The 19,185-nt window shown below is 42.1% G+C and overlaps 2 protein-coding genes across 4 annotated transcripts in view; one reads left to right on the top strand and one right to left on the bottom strand.

The window, feature by feature from the left end:
* The window catches only part of LOC124711707 (selenoprotein K-like), a 35,343-nt gene extending 18,424 nt beyond the window's left edge, over positions 1 to 16,919 (top strand). The window contains exon 4 of the mRNA XM_047241913.1: positions 16,426 to 16,919. Within this exon, the coding sequence (XP_047097869.1) occupies positions 16,426 to 16,516 (91 nt within the window). The 3' untranslated portion in view covers positions 16,517 to 16,919. The remainder of the gene's footprint in view (positions 1 to 16,425) is intronic.
* A 490-nt stretch (positions 16,920 to 17,409) lies between these two features.
* Positions 17,410 to 19,185, bottom strand: part of LOC124711684 — a 316,172-nt gene continuing 314,396 nt past the window's right edge. For all 3 annotated transcript variants that reach the window (XM_047241901.1, XM_047241886.1, XM_047241894.1), the window contains exon 9: positions 17,410 to 17,665. In XM_047241901.1, the coding sequence (XP_047097857.1) occupies positions 17,559 to 17,665 (107 nt within the window). In that variant the 3' untranslated portion in view covers positions 17,410 to 17,558. The remainder of the gene's footprint in view (positions 17,666 to 19,185) is intronic.

Below are 19,185 nucleotides of genomic sequence, written 5' to 3'. Positions count from 1 at the left end.
CTTTATCTTATACATGCTGAAAAATGTTTATAGACTTTGACAAAATACATAGAACATCAATTTGGTAAGGGTTATAAAACTATATCCTTACCTAAACTTTGTTGTCGTGTTTACATAACTTGCAGTGTTAGCTGTATGTGTCTCCAGTGCTCATATTGCCACACTTGTGTTTAAATGCATGGAGATTGACAGCGGTAACTACCGTACAGTCCATGTGTGGATGTAAGTATGGCATATCTTCACAACACTAGCTGCAGGAACAAGGAAGTAGCTATATTACGGCTGTTGGAGAACTGGCCACATATGTAGTGTTAATGCTACATGTAAACGCTGCCAGATGGTGCCGCTAGCCAATGAGGTTTTGCGAAGTTGTGCCTCTATAATAATATAAAGAATTTTAATGTAATGAACTTTGTTAGATTTTTTATACAAAATGTAAGGAACTATGTTCATTGTCTACAATCTGTAGCAACCATACACCAAAAATAAGCTGTTTGTTAAATAATACAAAACTGGGACATACTAAAAAGAAGGAAATTAATATGGTCACAATTGAAAACATTCAAATATTTTAAGGTACAGGAAAGTATGTAAAATGCCAGTGCTCAAAAAATTATAAATTAACAATATTGAATCATAAACAAAGTAGCCCTGTAACCAAAGGTGTAGGTGCCAAATACAATCAGTATTACAAGTGGCTTTAATTACAAACCAATAAATAGATGGATAAAGCCTAAGTGGTACAATTGAGCCATTAGGTGTTACATTAAAGACTGTTCCAAGTCTTGAACTTATTGTACCTTACTTCTAGGTGTTTGTTGTAGATTATATCTTCAAACAGTACCACACACAATCATATAAAAATGAAAGTTAACTAATATATATATATATATATATATATATATATATATATATATATATATATATATATATATATATATATATATATATATATATATAAAAAAAACAAAGATGAGGTGACTTACCGAACAAAAGCGCTGGCAGGTCGATAGACACATAAACAAACACAAACATACACACAAAATTCAAGCTTTCGCAACAAACTGTTGCCTCATCAGGAAAGAGGTAAGGAGAGGGGAAGACGAAAGGAAGTGGGTTTTAAAGGAGAGGGTAAGGAGTCATTCCAATCCCGGGAGCGGAAAGACTTACCTTAGGGGGAAAAAAGGACAGGTATACACTCGCACACACGCACATATCCATCCACACATACAGACACAAGCAGACATATTTAAAGACAAAGAGTTTGGGCAGAGATGTCAGTCGACTGATAACAGGAAGAGAGGATATATTGAAGAGCAAGTTCCCATCTCCGGAGTTCGGATAGATTGGTGTTACTGGGAAGTATTCAGATAACCTGGACGGTGTAACACTGTGCCAAGATGTGCTGGCCGTGCACCAAGGCATGTTTAACCACAGGGTGATCCTCATTACCAACAAACACTGTCTGCCTGTGTCCATTCATGCGAATGGACAGTTTGTTGCTGGTCATTCCCACATAGAATGCGTCACAGTGTAGGCAGGTCAGATGGCAAATCACGTGGGTGCTTTCACACGTGGCTCTGCCTTTGATCGTGTACACCTTCCGGATTACAGGACTGGAGTAGGTGGTGGTGGGAGGGTGCATGGGACAGGTTTTACACCAGGGGGCGGTTACAAGGGTAGGAGCCAGAGGGTAGGGAAGAAGGTTTGGGGATTTCATAGGGATGAACTAAGAGGTTACGAAGGTTAGGTGGACGGCGGAAACACTCTTGGTGGAGTGGGGAGGGTTTCATGAAGGATGGATCTCATTTCAGGGCATGATTTGAGGAAGTCGTATCCCAGCTGGAGAGCCGCATTCAGTTTGATCCAGTCCTGGAAAGTATCCTGTCACAAGTGGGGCACTTTTGTGGTTCTTCTGTGGGAGTTTCTGGGTTTGAGAGGATGAGGAAGTGGCTCTGGTTATTTGCTTCTGCACCAGGTCGGGAGGGTAGTTGCGGGATGCGAAAGCTGTTGTCAGGTTGTTGGTGTAATGGTTCAGGGATTCCGGACTGGAGCAGATTCGTTTGCCCCGAAGACCTAGGCTGTAGGGAAGGGACCGTCTGATGTGGAATGGGTGGCAGCTGTCATAATGGAGGTACTGTTGCTTGTTGGTGGGTTTGATGTGGACGGACGTGTGAAGCTGGCCATTGGACAGGTGGAGGTCAACGTCAAGGAAAGTGGCATGGGATATGGAGTAAGACCAGGTGAATCTGATGGAGCCAAAGGAGTTGAGGTTGGAGAGGAAATTCTGGAGTTCTTCTTCACTGTGAGTCCAGATCATGAAGATGTCATCAATAAATCTGTACCAAACTTTGGGTTGGCAGGCCTGGGTAACCAAGAAGGCTTCCTCTAAGTGACCCATGAATAGGTTGGCGTACGAGGGGGCCATCCTGGTACCCATGGCTGTTCCCATTAATTGTTGGTATGTCTGGCCTTCAAAAGTGAAGAAGTTGTGGGTCAGGATGAAGCTGGCTAAGGTAGTATAAGGAAGTGGCATCAATGGTTACAAGGATGGTTTCCGGGGGTAACAGATTGGGTAAGGATTCCAGGCGTTCGAGAAAGTGGTTGGTGTCTTTGATGAAGGATGGGGGACTGCATGTAATGGGTTGAAGGTGTTGATCTACGTAGGCAGAGATACGTTCTGTGGGGGCTTGGTAACCAGCTACAATGGGGCGGCTGGGATGATTGGGTTTGTGAATTTTAGGAAGAAGGTAGAAGGTAGGGGTGCGGGGTGTCGGTGGGGTCAGGAGGTCGATGGAGTCAGGTGAAAGATTTTGTAGGGGGCCTAAGGTTCTGAGGATTCCTTGAGGCTCCGCCTGGACATCAGGAATGGGATTACCTTGGCAAACTTTGTATGTGGTGTTGTCTGAAAGCTGACGCAGTCCCTCAGCCACATACTTCCGCCGATCAAGTACCACAGTCGTGGAACCCTTGTCCGCCGGAAGAATGACGATGGATCGGTCAGCCTTCAGATCACAGATAGTCTGGGCTTCAGCAGTGGTGATGTTGGGAGTAGGATTAAGGTTTTTTAAGAAGGATTGAGAAGCAAGGCTGTAAGTCAGAAATTCCTGGAAGGTTTGGAGAGGGTGATTTTGAGGAAGAGGAGGTGGGTCCCGCTGTGACGGAGGACGGAACTGTTCCAGGCAGGGTTCAATTTGGATAGTGTCTTGGGGAGTTGGATCATTAGGAGTAGGATTAGGATCATTTTTCTTTGTGGCAAAGTAGTAAGTCTTTCCGCTCCCGGGATTGGGATGACTCCTTACCCTCTCCCTTAAAACCCACATCCTTTCGTCTTTCCCTCTCCTTCCCTTTTTCCTGACGAAGCAACCATTGGTTGCGAAAGCTAGAATTTTGTGTGTATGTTTGTGTTTGTTTGTGTGTCTATCGACCTGCTAGTGCTTTCGTTTGGTAAGTCACATCATCTTTGTTTTTAGATATATTTTTCCCACGTGGAATGTTTCCCTCTATTATATATAGAATATTTATGTTTATTTTGTAATACATGTCTAAGAAGTCGGTCATATTCGAACTGATACCTAGATGACATAGACGTGTGTAATGCAATGAAGCTTAAAATGTCACACACACACACACACACACACACACACACACACACACACACACACACACAGAGTAAGATATGTTTGTTCAGGTTTCATAATAAAGACCGCATATAATGCTGGTTACACTTCGCACCTAAACCTGAAATTAAAAGTGTGTAACTTCAGCTGTTTGCTTATTTTATATGGAGCACTAAAACTGAGTTCTCACTCAGTGTATATGTATTGTGTGTTTAATACAGGAACCTTAAGCTTCATTGGATTATACATAAACCCACGTCATCTGGATGTTGGTTCGAATGTGACTTCACAAACATGCTGTGTTACAAAATAAATAGAAACAATGCTCAATGTTCATCAGTTAACTTGTCTCTTCACATGCATCATGTGTGATAGTCTTTAATGATATAATAATCTATAGCAAATACATAGGTATAAGGAATTAATTTTATCTTCATGAAGTTTGATCCTTGTAACTACCTTTAATGTAACTTGCTATGGCTTAGTTGTACCAATTAAATTTTATCCATCTGCACTGGTTGGAAAAAAGATCAAAACACCAAAACATTTATTAATGTAGAGTAATGATATTGTGGAATACATTTGTCTAGGTAACCTATTTAAGTGATTAGCATTGCAAGATTACAGATTAATGTAAACACAAGATAAGCCATTGCAAATGTTGAAAGCTGGTACATTAATAACTGGTGTAACTGCCAATCTGTTGAATGCAAGCATGCAGATGTGCATGCATTGTTGTACAGGTGCCAGATGAGCAGGCCAAGGCAACATGTCAACACTCTGTAGAGCATGTTGTTAAAACAGTGGTATGTGGGTGAGCATTATTCTGTCGTAAAACACCGCCTGGAATGCTTTTTGTGAATGGCAGCACAATAGGTCGAATCACCAGATTGACATGAAAGTTTGCAGTCGGGATGCATGGGATAGCTATGAGAATGCTTCTGCTGTCCCACGAAATCACACCCCCCTGACACCATAGCTCCAGGTGTAGGTCCTGCATTTCTAGCAAGTAGACAGATTGGTTGCAGGCCTTCAGTTGGTGTGCTCCTGACAAACACACGGCCATCACTGGCACTGAGGCAGAACCAACTTTCATCAGGAAACACAATAGTCCTCCACCCTGCCCTCCAATGAGTTCTCACTTGACACCTCTGAAGTCGCAAATGGCAATGTTTTGGGTATAGTGGAATGCACGCTATAAGGCATCTAGTTTGGAGCTGTCCATGAAGTAACGAATATGTAGCAGCTCATTGTGTCATTGTGTTGCCAACTGCTGCTCAAGTTGCTGCTGCTGATGCAGTATGATGTGCCAAGCCATATGCTTCCCTCTCAGTAGCACCAAGTGACAACCTAGAGCCTCTTCCTCTTGTGATGGTACGTTTCCATGACCACTGCTGCCAGCAATCGTGTACAGTGGCTACATTCCTCCTAAGTGTTTCTACAATATTGCAAAAAGAACATCCAGCTTCTTTGAACTATTACACGATCTTATTTGAACTCGGAGATTTAAATGATGGTGTCTTTGGTGCCGTAGACATTCTTGACTAGCATCAACTCACTGTGTTCAATCTTGAAAGGTAACCAACACTCGTGACTGTTACATGTTTTTAAAGCAAACCTGACTGGCATATACTAGTGCCACTCTTATGTGACTGGTGCGAAATTTGAGTAGACGTCATCTTTCAAATGTAGAAACACCCATACAAGCTTTCATTTATATCTCACAACTCATTCTTTGCGTTGCAATTTTTGCCGTCGGTGTATTTACTGGTTTATAATTAAAGCCACTTCTAATACTGGTTGGAATTTGCACTAAGCTTTCAGGTTGCAGTATTGCTCACTTTATTATTTAATATTATGGTTTTATAATTTTGTGACCATTGGCACTGTACATACTTTGCTGTATTTTAAAAATGTTGTTCTCGTTTGTCATGACCCTTTAATTTTCTTCTTATGTCCTGATTTGTATTACTTAATGAGCTGAGTTGCTTAGGTTCGGTATGTGGTTCTACATCTACGTCTATGTCCATACTCTGAAAATCGCCGTGAAGTGCATGACAAGCTACTTCCTGTTCTACCAGTTGTTAGGGTTTCTTTCCCGTACCATTCAAGTATGGAGCATGGGAAGAATGATTGTTTGAATGCATGTGTGTGTTTGTGTGCTGCAATTATTCTAATCTTGTCCTCATGCTCCCTTTGTGATTTATGTATATTCCTGGAGTCATCATTTAAAGTTTGTTCTTGAAACTCTGGTAGTATACTTTCTTGGGATCTTTCATTTATCTTTGTCTGCCAGTTCAGTTTTTTCACCTTCACTGTAACTCTCCCACACGCCAATATACCATGTTAGTCCTATTCAGTAAGGGTCCCAAACACTTGATCAGATTATAGACTGGATCAAATGATTCCTTACAAATCTCCTTTGTAGACTGACTGCACTTCCCCAGTATTCTGCCAATAAACTGAAGTCTACCACCTACAACAGAACCTATGTGATCATATTATTTCATATTCCTACACTCAGGTACTGTATTTGCATGAGTTGGCAGATTCCATCAGACTCATTGACTTTAGTTTGCAGGGTACTACAGTTTTTTCATTTTGTGAAATGCCCAGTTTTATATTTCTGAATGTTCAAAGCAAATTTCCAATCTTCACACAACGTGGAAATCTTATCAAGCTCTGACTGAACATTTTCACAGTTTTTTCAGACAGCACTTCATTGTAGATAACTGTATCATCTGCGAAAAGTCTGAGGTTGCTCTTAATATAGTCTGCAGGGTCATTAATATGAAGTCACTTCTACATCAAATACTCTCCATCTAGGATACCATGCTGTGTCCTCCCTACCAGAAAGTTTGTAATCCAATCACAAATTTCACTTGATATCACTATGATTGAACATTTGACAATAAGTGTAGATGTGGTACTGAGTCAGATGCTTTGCAGAAATCAAGAAATACTGCATCCACCTGACTGCTTTGATTGGAAAGTTTCAGTATGTGTCATGTGAGAAAAGTGAGAGTTGGGTTTCACATGGTCATGTTTTCGGAATCTGTCATGGTTGGCAAGTAGTAGTTCATTCTGTTCAAGATACCTCATAATGTTTGAGATCAGCGCATGTTCTAAGATTCAACAACAAAGTGATGTCAGATGGCAGTTTTGTGAATCATTTTTACTACCCTTCTTGTAGATGGGTTTTACCTGTGCTTTTTTTCCAACCAATGGCCAGTTTTTTTAAGGGAGCAAGCCAATTGGGGAAGGGCGCCATACATGGTGCACAGTGTCAATCATGCACTGAGACCTCTTGAATCATTAGTTGGTGTGGATTTAGACTCCCACTCATTCTCCAGCTGTTGGGCAAGATCACCCTCCTGGATGCATTTTCCTCCATCCTCTGTGCAGTATTGCTTTCTGCACTGTCGACGATAATGGACTTCGTAGCTTATTTGTGCCTGATATCCAGCTTGGTAGCCGGCCCATTGTAGTGGGGCCGCCATGTACCCTGTTGGCTGTAGCCTCTTGACAATCTGGGGATCGCTCTGCTGATGCTGCACTGTTAACTCCCCACGTATGCCAAGGCATAGATGCCAGTCACCCTGGGGCATTTGAACTCCCGGCAATGACCGTCCTGCCAGGTGACCTTTGCTGTGGCTGGGTGGCGGCCGTGAGGAGGGCCCCTGGTCAGTGAGTGGCATCAGGGTGGATGACGCGTCATGAGGCGTAATATGTCATCTCTTGCTGGTGGTCAAACACCAGCAGTTTCTAAGCAGTCAAGGCATAATGTCAATGCTAAGAAATATGACCCCAAATCGTTCCTCTCCCTGGCCACATCATGGGAGGAGTGCCAGGCTAAGGCTGGCAGTGAAGATTATTCACACTGGTACCTCGTATGTATGAGAGTTGGTGGGAATCTTTCTTGCCAATGAAACGTCAGTTTTTTGTGGAGCATTTAGAGGACAAGTTTGGGGAGGTGTAGGGCTTGTCCAAACTGCAGTCAGGGTCCGTCTTGATCAAAACAGCATCCTCTGCCCATTCATGGGCACTAGTCACCTATGACAAACTGCGGGATGTTTGTTTCCATCACATCCCATAAAAGCTTAAATATAGTCCAGAGTATCGTATTTCACAGGGACCTTCTTTTGCAGTCTGACGATGACTGTGCACCAATTTAGAGCGGCGAGGTGTCCATTTCATCCAGCGTGTCAATCGTGGTCTGAGGGATTATCAGGTTTGTCACTGGTGCCTTCATCATAGCCTTAGAGGGTGACACATTGCCCAAGAAGGTCAAGATGATGGTCTACCACTATGAAGTAAAGCCATATATCCCTCTCCTGATGTGGTGCTTTAAGTACGGGAAGTTCGACCATATGTCTTCCCACTGTACTTGCAGCATCGCATGTTGGGATTGTTGATGTGCTTCACATCCCAATACTCCCTGTGCTCTGCCTCCCATTTGTGTTGACTGTGGAGAGCACCATTTGCCTTACTCGCCAGACTGCAGGATTCTCCAGAAAGAAAGAAAAATAATGGAATAAAAGACCCTGGACCGACTGACCTATACTGTGGTTAAGAGAAAATATGAAAGGCTACATCCTGTGCATATGACGTCAACCTACGCCACCACTATGACAACGGTTCTACCATCTTCCATTCTGCTGCGTACAGTTGGCTCTGTGCCGTCAGACTCCACCTGCCCCTTTGATGGTGGAAGGCACTTCCTTCCCTATTCCTCCTGCACAACCTACTTCAGGAGCAACACCTCCAACCATTGGGGATGTCATTCCCCACTTCTCCGCCAGAGGGCTCCTATCGCCAGGAAGGGATCCCTCGGGTCACTCCCTTCCCAGGTTCCTACCAGTGCCAAAGCTGACACCCGCCAGTGGCTGAAATAACCACAGGTAGCTGATCAAAGGGCTTCACAGTTCTCCTCATGCCTGAGATTGAATCAGTGAAGCCTTTCCAGCTGGACAAATGTAAGGAGCAGCGATAGAAACCTAAAAAGAAAAATACCCCCAAGAACCAAGGCACTGCGTGGCACCCACACCACCACTGCCTAAAAGCTCTGTGTCTGAGGATGAGGTGGAGAGTCTAGTGGCTGCTGAGGACCTAGATCTTGCTGGTCCCTCAGACACAATGGATGTCAATCGCACAGGTACTCTTCTGGTTGCAGCAGGTGATCTTGGGGTGTGGGCTGCCTCATTGAGTGTTTCGTGCCTTCTCAGTCTCACGATCATGTAATCCTCCAGTGGAACTGTTAAGCTTTACACCTGCTTTCTGCATTGCCCTCCAGGAAACCTGGTTCCCGGCAATGTGGATCCCTGCCCTCCAGGGCTATGAGGGATATTACAGGAACCGTAGCGACTATAATAGTGTCAGGTGGAGTTTGCATCTATGTATGTAGTGAACCTGTGCCTCTTCAAACCCCTCTTGGAGCTGTGGCTGTCAGGATAAGGATGACGCAGGAAATAACTGTCTGCAATGTATATCTTCCTCCAGATGGTGCAGTACCCTTGAGAGTATTGACTGCACCGATTGATCAACTCCCTAAACCTTTCCTGCTTTTGGGAGATTTTAAAGCGCACAACCCCTTATGTGGTGGCGCCATGCTTACTGGCCGAGGTAGGGAGGTCAAAAATTTGTCACAACTCGACCTCTGCCTCTTAAATACAGGTGCCCCCACACATTTCAGTGTGGCACATGGCACATATTTGGCCATTGATCTCTAGGTTTGCAGTCCTGGCTTTCTCCCATCTATCCACTGGAGAGTACATGACACCTTTGTAATAGTGACCACTTCCCCGTCTTCCTGTCACTCCCCTAGCATCATGCCCATGGACGCCAATGCAAATGGGCTTTAAACAAGGCAGACAGGGAAGCCTTCACCTCTGCTGTAACCGCTGAATCTCCCCCACGTGGGGCCATCAATGTTGAGGTTGAGCAAGTCACGATGATGATGATGATGATGATGATGATGATGATGATGATGATGCTTCTTCTTCAGTAGCTCTACAGCCCTTGGTGAGCCTTGGCTTCTTCAACTATCTTCCTCCACACTTCTCGGTTATTTGCTGCTCTTTTCCACCCCCGGACTCCCATATTGCTGATATCCATTATTACCTCATCGATCCATCTTCTTCTAGGTCTCCCTTTTCGCCTAACTGAATGGATCATACCTTTCATCATTTTCTTTGGAATTCTATCCTCTGCCATTCTCTGTGTTCTAACCATCGTATTTGCTGTGATTTCACAAATTTTGGTATGTCCCTGCCTTGTATTATGATGATTCCTCCGGCGGAAAGTGCGATCCCTAGTTCTTTAGGGTGCCCCTGGTGAAAAATAGTCCCTTGGTGGTCGCCATAAGTCGCTGAGGCAATTAAAGGACGTTGGCAAGCTCTACAGTGACAGAAGTGGCACCCTTCCCTAGAGCCTTTAAGCGGCTCTGTGCCCACGTTCACCAGCTTATAAAATGACTGAAACAGGAGTGTTGGGAGAGGTATGTGTTGACCATTGGGTGCCATACGTCACCTTCCCAAGTCTGGATGAAGATCAGATGTCTTTTTGGATACAAGACCCCAACTGGTGTCCCTGGCATTAACATCAATGGCGCGGGCGTGTTATGTACCAACGCAAACGTGATTGCCGAGCACCTTGCTGAACACTATGCCCAAGCCTCTGCGTCTGAGAACTACCCCCCGGCCTTTCGCACCCTCAAACGTCAGATGGAAAGTAAAGTCCTCTTGTTCACTACACACCACAGTGAACCCTATAACACTCGATTTAAAGAGCAGGAGCTCCTCAGTGCTCTTGCAGATTGCCCCGACACAGCTCCTGGGCGGGATAGGATCCAGATGATTAAACATACTTCATCTGACTAAAAGCAACATCTCCTTGTCATCTTCAACCGGATGTGGGGAGATGGCATCTTTCCATCGCAATGGCGGGAGAGCACCATCATTATGGTGCTCAAACTCGGTCAAAACCCGCTTGATGTGGATAGCTACTGGTCCATCAGCCTCATCAACTTTCTTTGTAAGCTGCTGGAATGTATGGTGTGTCGGTGGTTGGATTGGGTCCTGGAGTCACTTGGCCTACTGCCTCCATGTCAGGGTGGCTTCAGCCAGACTGATAATCTTGTGTCCCTCAAGTCTGCCATCTGAAGAGCCTTTTCCATATGCCAACATCTGGTTGCCATCTTTTTTGACTTGTGTAAAGCATACGACATGACCTAGTGTCATTGTATCCTTGCCATGTTGTATGAATGGGGTCTCTGGAGCCCGCTCCTGATTTTTATCCAAAATTTCCTGTTGCTTCGTACTTTGTATGTCCATGTCAGCGCCTCCCCATTGTTCCCCCTGTATTCAGGAGAATGGCATTCTGCAGGGCTCCGTATTGAGTGGCTATTAAAGGTCTAGCAGTAGCTGTAGGGCTGTTGGTCTCGCCTTCTCTGTATGTGGATGACTCCTGCATTTTGTACTGCTCCTCCAGTACTGGTGTTGCTGAGCAGTACCGACAGGAAGCCATTCACAAGGCACATTCATCGGCTCTAGCCCACAGCTTCAGGTTTTCAGCCATGAAGTCGTATGTCATGCATTTGTCAGCGTCGCACCACTCATCCAGAACCAGAAATTTACGTTAATGACGATCCACTCACTATAGTGGAGACACATCGAGTTTTAGGACTGGTTATCGATGCCAGATTGACTTGACTACCTCACCTTAGTCAGCTTAAGCAGAAGTGCTGGCAGCATCTCAATGCCCTCCGCTGCCTGAGCAACACCAGCTGGGATACAGATCTCTCAACACTGCTGCAGCTCTACAGAGCCCTTGTTCAATCTTGCCTTGACTGTGGGAGTCTGGTTTACAGTTCAGCGGCACCCTCAGTGTTGCATTTACTTGACCCAGTGCATCACTGGTGTTCGCCTAGCAACGGGAGCTTTTAGAATGAGTCCAGTGACCACTGTCCTGGTGGAGGCCGGAGTCCCTCCATAGAAGGTTTACACTGACGACTCGATGACTGATGGTCACGTAGGCTTTGTGTGCACAACTGCTCGCCAGTTACGTTGCACACGTTCGTAGTTCTCCTGCGCATCTGAATTACTGTCTCCTTTTCCCAACCACGGCGGTTCATCTCCCGCATCGGTTGCCGAGGTCAGGGCTTATGATTGTGGTTTGCATCCGGTCCCTTCTGTCTAAACTGGAGTCCTTTCCATTACCACCTCTCCTCGAGGTCCATTCATGTACACCTCCATGGTGTACACTTAGGCCGCAGACTCTTCTGGACCTTTCGCATGGTCCTAAGGACTCCGTTAACCCTGCAGCTCTCCGCTATTACTTCCTCTTGATTCTAGACATGTACTGGGGCCATGAAGTGGTTTACAGCGACAGTTTGATGGCTGATGGTCATGTAGGCTTCGCATATGTTCGTTGAGGACATATTGAACAGCACTCCACTCCTTGCCAGATTGCTGCTGTGTTTTCACTGCAGAGCTGGCCGCCATATCTCGTGCTCTTGAGCACATTTGTTCATGCCCTGTGTACTGACTCCTTGACCAGCTTACAAGCTATCGACCAATGCTACCCTCGCCATCCTTTGGTAGCATCCATTCAGGACTCCATCCATGCCCTGTAGCAGTCCTGTCGTTCAGTGGTGTTTGTGTGGACCCCAGGACATGTTGGAATCCGAAGCAACTAATTTGCCGACATGCTAGCCAAACAGGCTATGCGGAAACAGCTTCTGGAGATGGGCATCTCTGAAACTAACCTGCGTTCCGTCTTACGCTGCAGGGTTTTTCGGCTTTGGGAGATGGAATGGCATAACAGTACGCACAACAAATTGAGTGTCATTAAGGAGACTTAGAATGTGTGGAAGTCTGTCATGCAGTCCTCTCGCAGGGAATCAGTTGTCCTCTGCTGGCTCCACATTGGCCTTGGCCGTACGTGGCTAATGCATGGTTACCTCCTCCATTGTGAAGAGCCATCTCGGTGTCGCTGTGGCTCACAAATGACAGTCGTCCACCTCTTGCTGGGCCGCCCACTTTTAGCCGCTCTGCAGCGGACTTTTAACTTTCCCAGCACCGTACCTTTGGTGTTAAGCGACAATGCCTCAACAGCAAATTGAGTTTTAAGTTTTATTCGTGAGGGTGGGTTTTATTATTTGATCTAAGTGTTAGCACTTGTCCTTCGTCCCTCTGTGTCCTCCACCCTAGTGCTTTTAGGGTAGAGGTTGTAATGTGTCGCAGAGTGGCTGGCTTCTCCTTCTTATACCTATGGTTGGCCAACCATGGTAATTTGCTCTCTTATTTAGATTTCTTCTACACGTTTCTTGCATCTCTCTGTGATTTTCTTGTCCGATTTTGTCCATTGTAGTGTTCGTTGTCCTTCTGCCATTCTTGTGGTTTTCTCCTTTCTTCCAGCTGTGTTTTGTATGCCGCGATAATTTTACTCCCACCCGTGTGGAATTACTCTAATTGGAACGAGGGACCGAGGACCTAGCAGTTCGGTCAATCCCCCTCTTTTAAATAAACCAACCAACCAACCAACTCAACTGCAAATTCAGTGTAGGATACAATAGGAATTCCATTGGGCCGTGGAGCTTTATTCAATTTTAATGATTTGAGCTGTTTATCAACATCACTGATGCTAATAATAATTTGTCACCTTTGCAGTTGTAAGGAGGTTAAATTGAGGCAGTTCTCTTGGCTTTTCCTTTCTAATGGAACGTTTGAAACAGAGTTATGTATTTCAGCTTTTGCTTTGCTACACTCCATTTCAGTTCCTGTCTCATTCACTAGGGACTGGACACTAGCTTTGGTGCCACTAAACAGCCTTAATATACAACCAGAATTTCTTTGGATTTTCTGAAATGTCATTTGACAGTAGTTTGCTACAGTAGTCAATTAAGGCTTCGTGCATTGTTCTCTTGACAGTCAAATGTTACACCTATTATGCAGTAGTCACTGTTTCTATAGAAGTTTCTTTACAGTGACAGTATACCATGGAGGGTCCCTCCCATTATAAACTTCTCTGGTGGATAGATATGTACTATCTATCCAGTGCATGATCAACTATTCTTTTAAACTTGAGCCATAATTAATCTGGATGCTCCTGTCCGATGCTGGAAGTTTAAAGTTCCTCATTGAGCCATGACACTACTGGTTTAAAAAAAAAAATTAGTTTAATGGAAGTATATATCCATTTGCTGGTTTTAGTTATCCTTTATCCTTTGACAATCATTATTGCCACAACTGCGTCAGGATCACTGATACCTGCTTTGATGTGGACATTCATTCACAAAGAGGTTGGGTCTATTTGTTGCCATTAGATCCAATACATTTCCACCATGAGTGTGGTTCTGCACTGTCTTTTCTAGGTAGTGGTCAGAGAAGGCATTTAGTAATGTTTCACAGGATGTCTTATGCCCACCACAGGTTGTTGCTACAGATTGTAGAAACTGAACATAGTTCCTTACATTTTATATAACATGAACCTAATATAATGGTAGCTACATTAGAATTCTTTATATTATAGAGGCACAACTTAGTAAAACTTTGTTGGCTCTAGTAGCATCATCTGGCAGTTGGCTTTTACATGTAGCATTAGCACTACATATGCGGCCAGTTCTCCACAAGTTGTAGTAAAACTACTTCCTTGTTCCTGTAACTAGCATTGTAAGGAATACACCATATTTTCATCCACACATGGACATATGATAATTACCAGTATCAATCTCAAGATTGTAATGCATATGCTGATACAGACTGAATTAATAAATTTTTGTTGGTATGTATGACATAAGGGAAGTTTAAATATAATGTGTAAGATACTATTATTCACCTCTTTTATGCAATGTTCTGTATTTTAGACGTGAAGATGGCTCAACAGTGAGCTGAAACTATCAACCAGTAACGGAGTTTGATCGTGGCACTGGATTTTGTATTCACACATTTTAATGCACCATTACATTCTCCTGTCATTAGTGCTCAAAAATGTGTTGGAAAGACACACAGCTTTGACTGAGGTTTAAACTGAAGCCTGCCAATGATTTCTTAATTACAGAAATATAAAGAAATGATGTGGAGCTAATTCCAAAACAGGCTTGTTATCATTAAAGAAGATCCTATTAATCTCTGCTTGTGGTTGTCTTTTAAAAAGATTTTGCCAATAGTCCTTACTTCCTCCATTTTAGTTTTATTAGCACAATAGGGAGAAATAGAGGCACATGACATCCATTACATGTTTTTTGTGGAATTGTTGAAGCCGTGATTCATCGCCATTATGATCTTGAACTTAGATTTAAACCTATTTACCATCTGCTGACAGAATTAAAATCAAACCTTCTGTTTTTGGAGTAGACAGTGTGGTGTACACTAACTGCAAATCTTCTTGATGTGGTAAGCTGTTATTCGGACAAACTTCAATGTTCAAGTCAGTTTCTGTGCTATGAATTTCTTGAACTAATTAAAAACAATGTCTGTGTAAATGAAAGAATCCGCAAATCACAGTCCAGTCACTTTCACTTCCAAATCTATTCAGAAGAAGAAAGTGTACAGAAATGTTCATTTCATGAGAGAGTGAAGGCCTGGCCTCTGCTTCTAATAATCACACATTGCTTTAACTTGCAAAAGTGATTTGGAAGCGGATATTGTTTATCGTGCTTAGAAGTCTGAACTTTCAAAACTTTAAGAATAACTATCTGATGTAAAGATGAAAGAATAAATTTCGCTGTCAAAAAATGACAATGTTAAGTTTGCATTGTAGGATTTCATTTTCCTATTGCAGAAATGAATGTGACAAATGTATGGTGGAACCCGCATATGATGTATGTTGTATTGCGTGACTATAAAATCTAGGAAGTACATACAAAAATTTTCTGTTTAATGACGGTCATACACTTGAAATGGTAGGTACAATGGAAATAGCTTGTCAATATTTTGTTAGGTTGATTTGAATCTCTATATGAAGGGGGTGGGTTAAAACACACACACACACACACACACACACACACACACACACACACACAAGAAAGAGAGAGAGAGAGAGAGAGAGAGAGAGAGTGTATATATTTATATAGACATCTACTGACTGTAGCGAGATAATCTTTCTTTCACTTTACATGTAGGTTAAAAATTGACCACTTTTCCCTTATGGGTTCCAAATGGGCAGAGGTGAAGAAGACTGATCAGTGAAGATGCAGCCGAGAGGGATTTTGGGACCAAAGAATGTATTGAAGAAAGCTTATTTTCCACCTGAGCAGTTCAGATAAGTTTGTATCCAAATAGCAAGGGTTGAGAAGCAGCCATTGATGTCACATGTTCAGTCAGTCAGGATGCTTGAATTATGAGTGGATAGTCTTCCCCTTGGCTTTACTTTGGCAGTGATTGGCCATATATGTGGACAGATGGTCAGTCAACATGCTCACACAAAAATCACTGCAGTAGTTGAGTAGTTACAGTGGAGTTGGTATAAGACTTGGCTGCTGCACAGGTGACCTTGTATGTATGCTTACATTTATTGCATAATTGTGATAACTTCCTTTTTTTGCTGTTTGTGTTTTATAATGTTGAGAACGTACTTATTCTTCCTAGTATGAAAGTGTTGAAAGTGTTGACTGATTTTTATTATGTTCTTTCTTTTTCCCTATTTGTGAGTGGTTACATCACTATTTTTTGTTACAGCACCAGATTGGTTCTGTGTAAGATATGTTTACATTTTGGGCAAAAACATTCATCTAGTTTAACTGCCAACAACAGCTAGCTGAACCCTACATACAGTTTAAAACTGGTTTTATTGCTTACATTTTCAGTCCACCACCAGCACCTAGACGCCGTCTTGGAGGATTTGGCAGTGGAGGTACAGCGGATCTTAGGTCACTGCCTTGTGGTACAGGAGGATGAGGTTAAACTTAGCCTCCTAACGGCATAGCCGTAGGAGGCAAGAGTATCACAGCATAGTATCTTATCATAAGATGCACAAGCTGTGATAATCCTGTGTGGATTCTAGCAGAAACACAGCAATGGCCATTCCTCTTCTGTTCTATTTTACTAAATTTGGTATAAATCAAAACTTGTTTAAGCCATTGTTTGTGCTAACTGCTTATGAAGTCGTACTAGTAAAACCAGTACACCTGGAGTGGTGCTGACTGATGTGGGATCTACACAGTATACGTACTCCCTAGTTTAGAAATATATATTTATGAAGATCTTGAAATTGAAGTATTATTGTTAGATGTGTTAAAATTTCAGTGTAATGATAAATTTTAATGTAATTTGAATGTACAAATAAAATACTCCAGTGCAAGTTTGACTTTCATTAAAAGCTACATAATCATTATTTCCTGGCAGCTAACAAGTCTATCGTTTCAATGATACTTGGAATATGCACAAAGCATATTACATAAAAATGACAAACACATATTAACAATAAAAACGGATGTGATGTTTATTCTGCATTGTATGATAGTAATTAATCTGTGGTAATCTTCTAAGTTAGTTTTTGGCATACAGTGAATACAATAAAAATACATCTTTATATGAATACTGGAGTTCCAAATTCTGTTGAAGCTGCATTGTATGAAACCTTAAAAAATTTCATCATTTATAGTGGTAAAAAATTTTATTCTGTTAGTGACACAAAAATATAAGTAGTGGATGCACACAGGGGGTTTGGTATATGTGGTCGTCAGTTACAGAAAATTTAAATAATTAGAGATGCAAAATCTTCTGCAGCTGAAATCCATCATCTAATTTTCCTCATTCATTACTAATATGCAAGTGCTTGAAGATATTAATGCTTTTACTTCAAAATTATATTCACATAATGGTTAACATTTACACTGTGCATAAGGAACATATTATTTTCAAACGAAGGTAACTCAGATGCTCATCGATGTGATCTAGTGATTACATGATGATAGATGTTCCCTCCATTTGTCTTGAACTATTTTGTTGTAGATTTCAAAAACAGTGGAAGCACGACAACTGGATTACTTTTTGTTGGATTGTCAGCATATATGCTCCATGTTCTTCCAACGCAATCAAATATACCTGTGAAAAGGAGTAATACATTACAACTTATACTGAAATTTCAAAAATACATTGCCTACAGAAACACACAACAGTGTATCCCACAAGAACAGGTTTTATAAGATTAATTTTATAAAAGAAATAAAGGTGTGAGCTGCTACACAGAAAAGACTGGCATGCTTTCAAAAGACTAAATTTAAACAGAATACTGAAATAGTTTATTCACATAGTTGGGCTTCTTGCTTTGGTTTGCAAAGTGAGGAAAGAGAGACGGGCCACACTGCATATTTTGAGTTGATACAAAACTCTGTACATTTAACATTTTTAAATCACTGCTCCTACCTGTTGGCATGTGTGTTTTATTTCAGCAGATGCAGACCACGTTTATTTAGGGTGGTGGTAAGTTTTGTTGTTCAACTTTATACCTTTACAGATTTGTTTATGTGGTCTCTAGACAAGTCAAATGTAACAATCCTCCTTTGAAAAAATGCTTTCCATTAAACTTCTATCATTGAGATGAATAGATTTATCTGATTCATTCATTTTGATGTGACAAACAGTAAAAATTGACAAGCCTAACAGTCCTTAATCTATATGGAATCGAGTGAAGTCTGCTCTGTCAAAATGTCATCTTGTGTGATACATATGTGATACTTCTTTTCATTAAAATTATTTTTCTCACTAATACTTTCGTACGACAATGTTGGCATCAGAAACACAGATTTTATTTTCCTGCCTTAACATAGGCAACAACTTTGTTGCTATGTTTGTCATGGAGAATATTTTGATCAGACTTCCCGTTACTCTATTAGACAGTGAGATTTGTGAAGATCAAATTCATCTTTTTTTACAATATTAGTGTTTGGTTAAGCAAGGAATTCATTCTGGCCGCCAAAGTTGGTGCATGTTTTCCGTGTGTGCATTTATAGCAAAAAAATCAAGATCATTTCCAGAAGCAACACCACACAAATCTTCCTCTGGTTGGAAGTAGTGCAGGGACACTTTTGTAGATTTTTTGGTGTTTGAGCAGTGTTAAAAATTTCAGAATCCTTCATGTGTACAATATATGGTAGTGTAGTAATGAAACTACCTAAAATTTAGCATACATTTTGGGTGAACAGCTTTTTTCATAGTTTAATGTGGAGAAAGTAGCAAGTGACACACAAATTTGAAATAAGCATACTGTTTAAAAGTATAAGAGCTGTGTACTGTCTTGCAAAGACTGGAAATTGTTTGATTCTAGTATGTGTGACAGATGTAATTGCAAAATAAGCTTTGAAAGCTAGGATGGTCCCCTAAAAACTATATTATGCTTCACTTTGTTGCATATGGAAGGCTGCATCATATTTGACTGTACTTATAGCAGCCCATCATATAATTCTCTTTGGGTGCAAAACAACTTCGTCTTATCAATGCAAGTTTGCTGCATTGTTCTATGCTTAGAGACAATATCTTGTTCGTCCCCAGTGTTCCTGCTCTCTTGGGTTGCACGTGTCGTAGGCACTTACCCATCTTGAATGGGGGGGGGGGGGGGGAGATCA

This window comes from Schistocerca piceifrons, chromosome 1 (genome assembly GCF_021461385.2).
Source record: "Schistocerca piceifrons isolate TAMUIC-IGC-003096 chromosome 1, iqSchPice1.1, whole genome shotgun sequence".
In the NCBI taxonomy this organism is placed as follows: domain Eukaryota; kingdom Metazoa; phylum Arthropoda; class Insecta; order Orthoptera; family Acrididae; genus Schistocerca; species Schistocerca piceifrons.
Note: the sequence above shows the minus strand (reverse complement) of the source record. Positions and strands in the feature narration are given on the sequence as shown.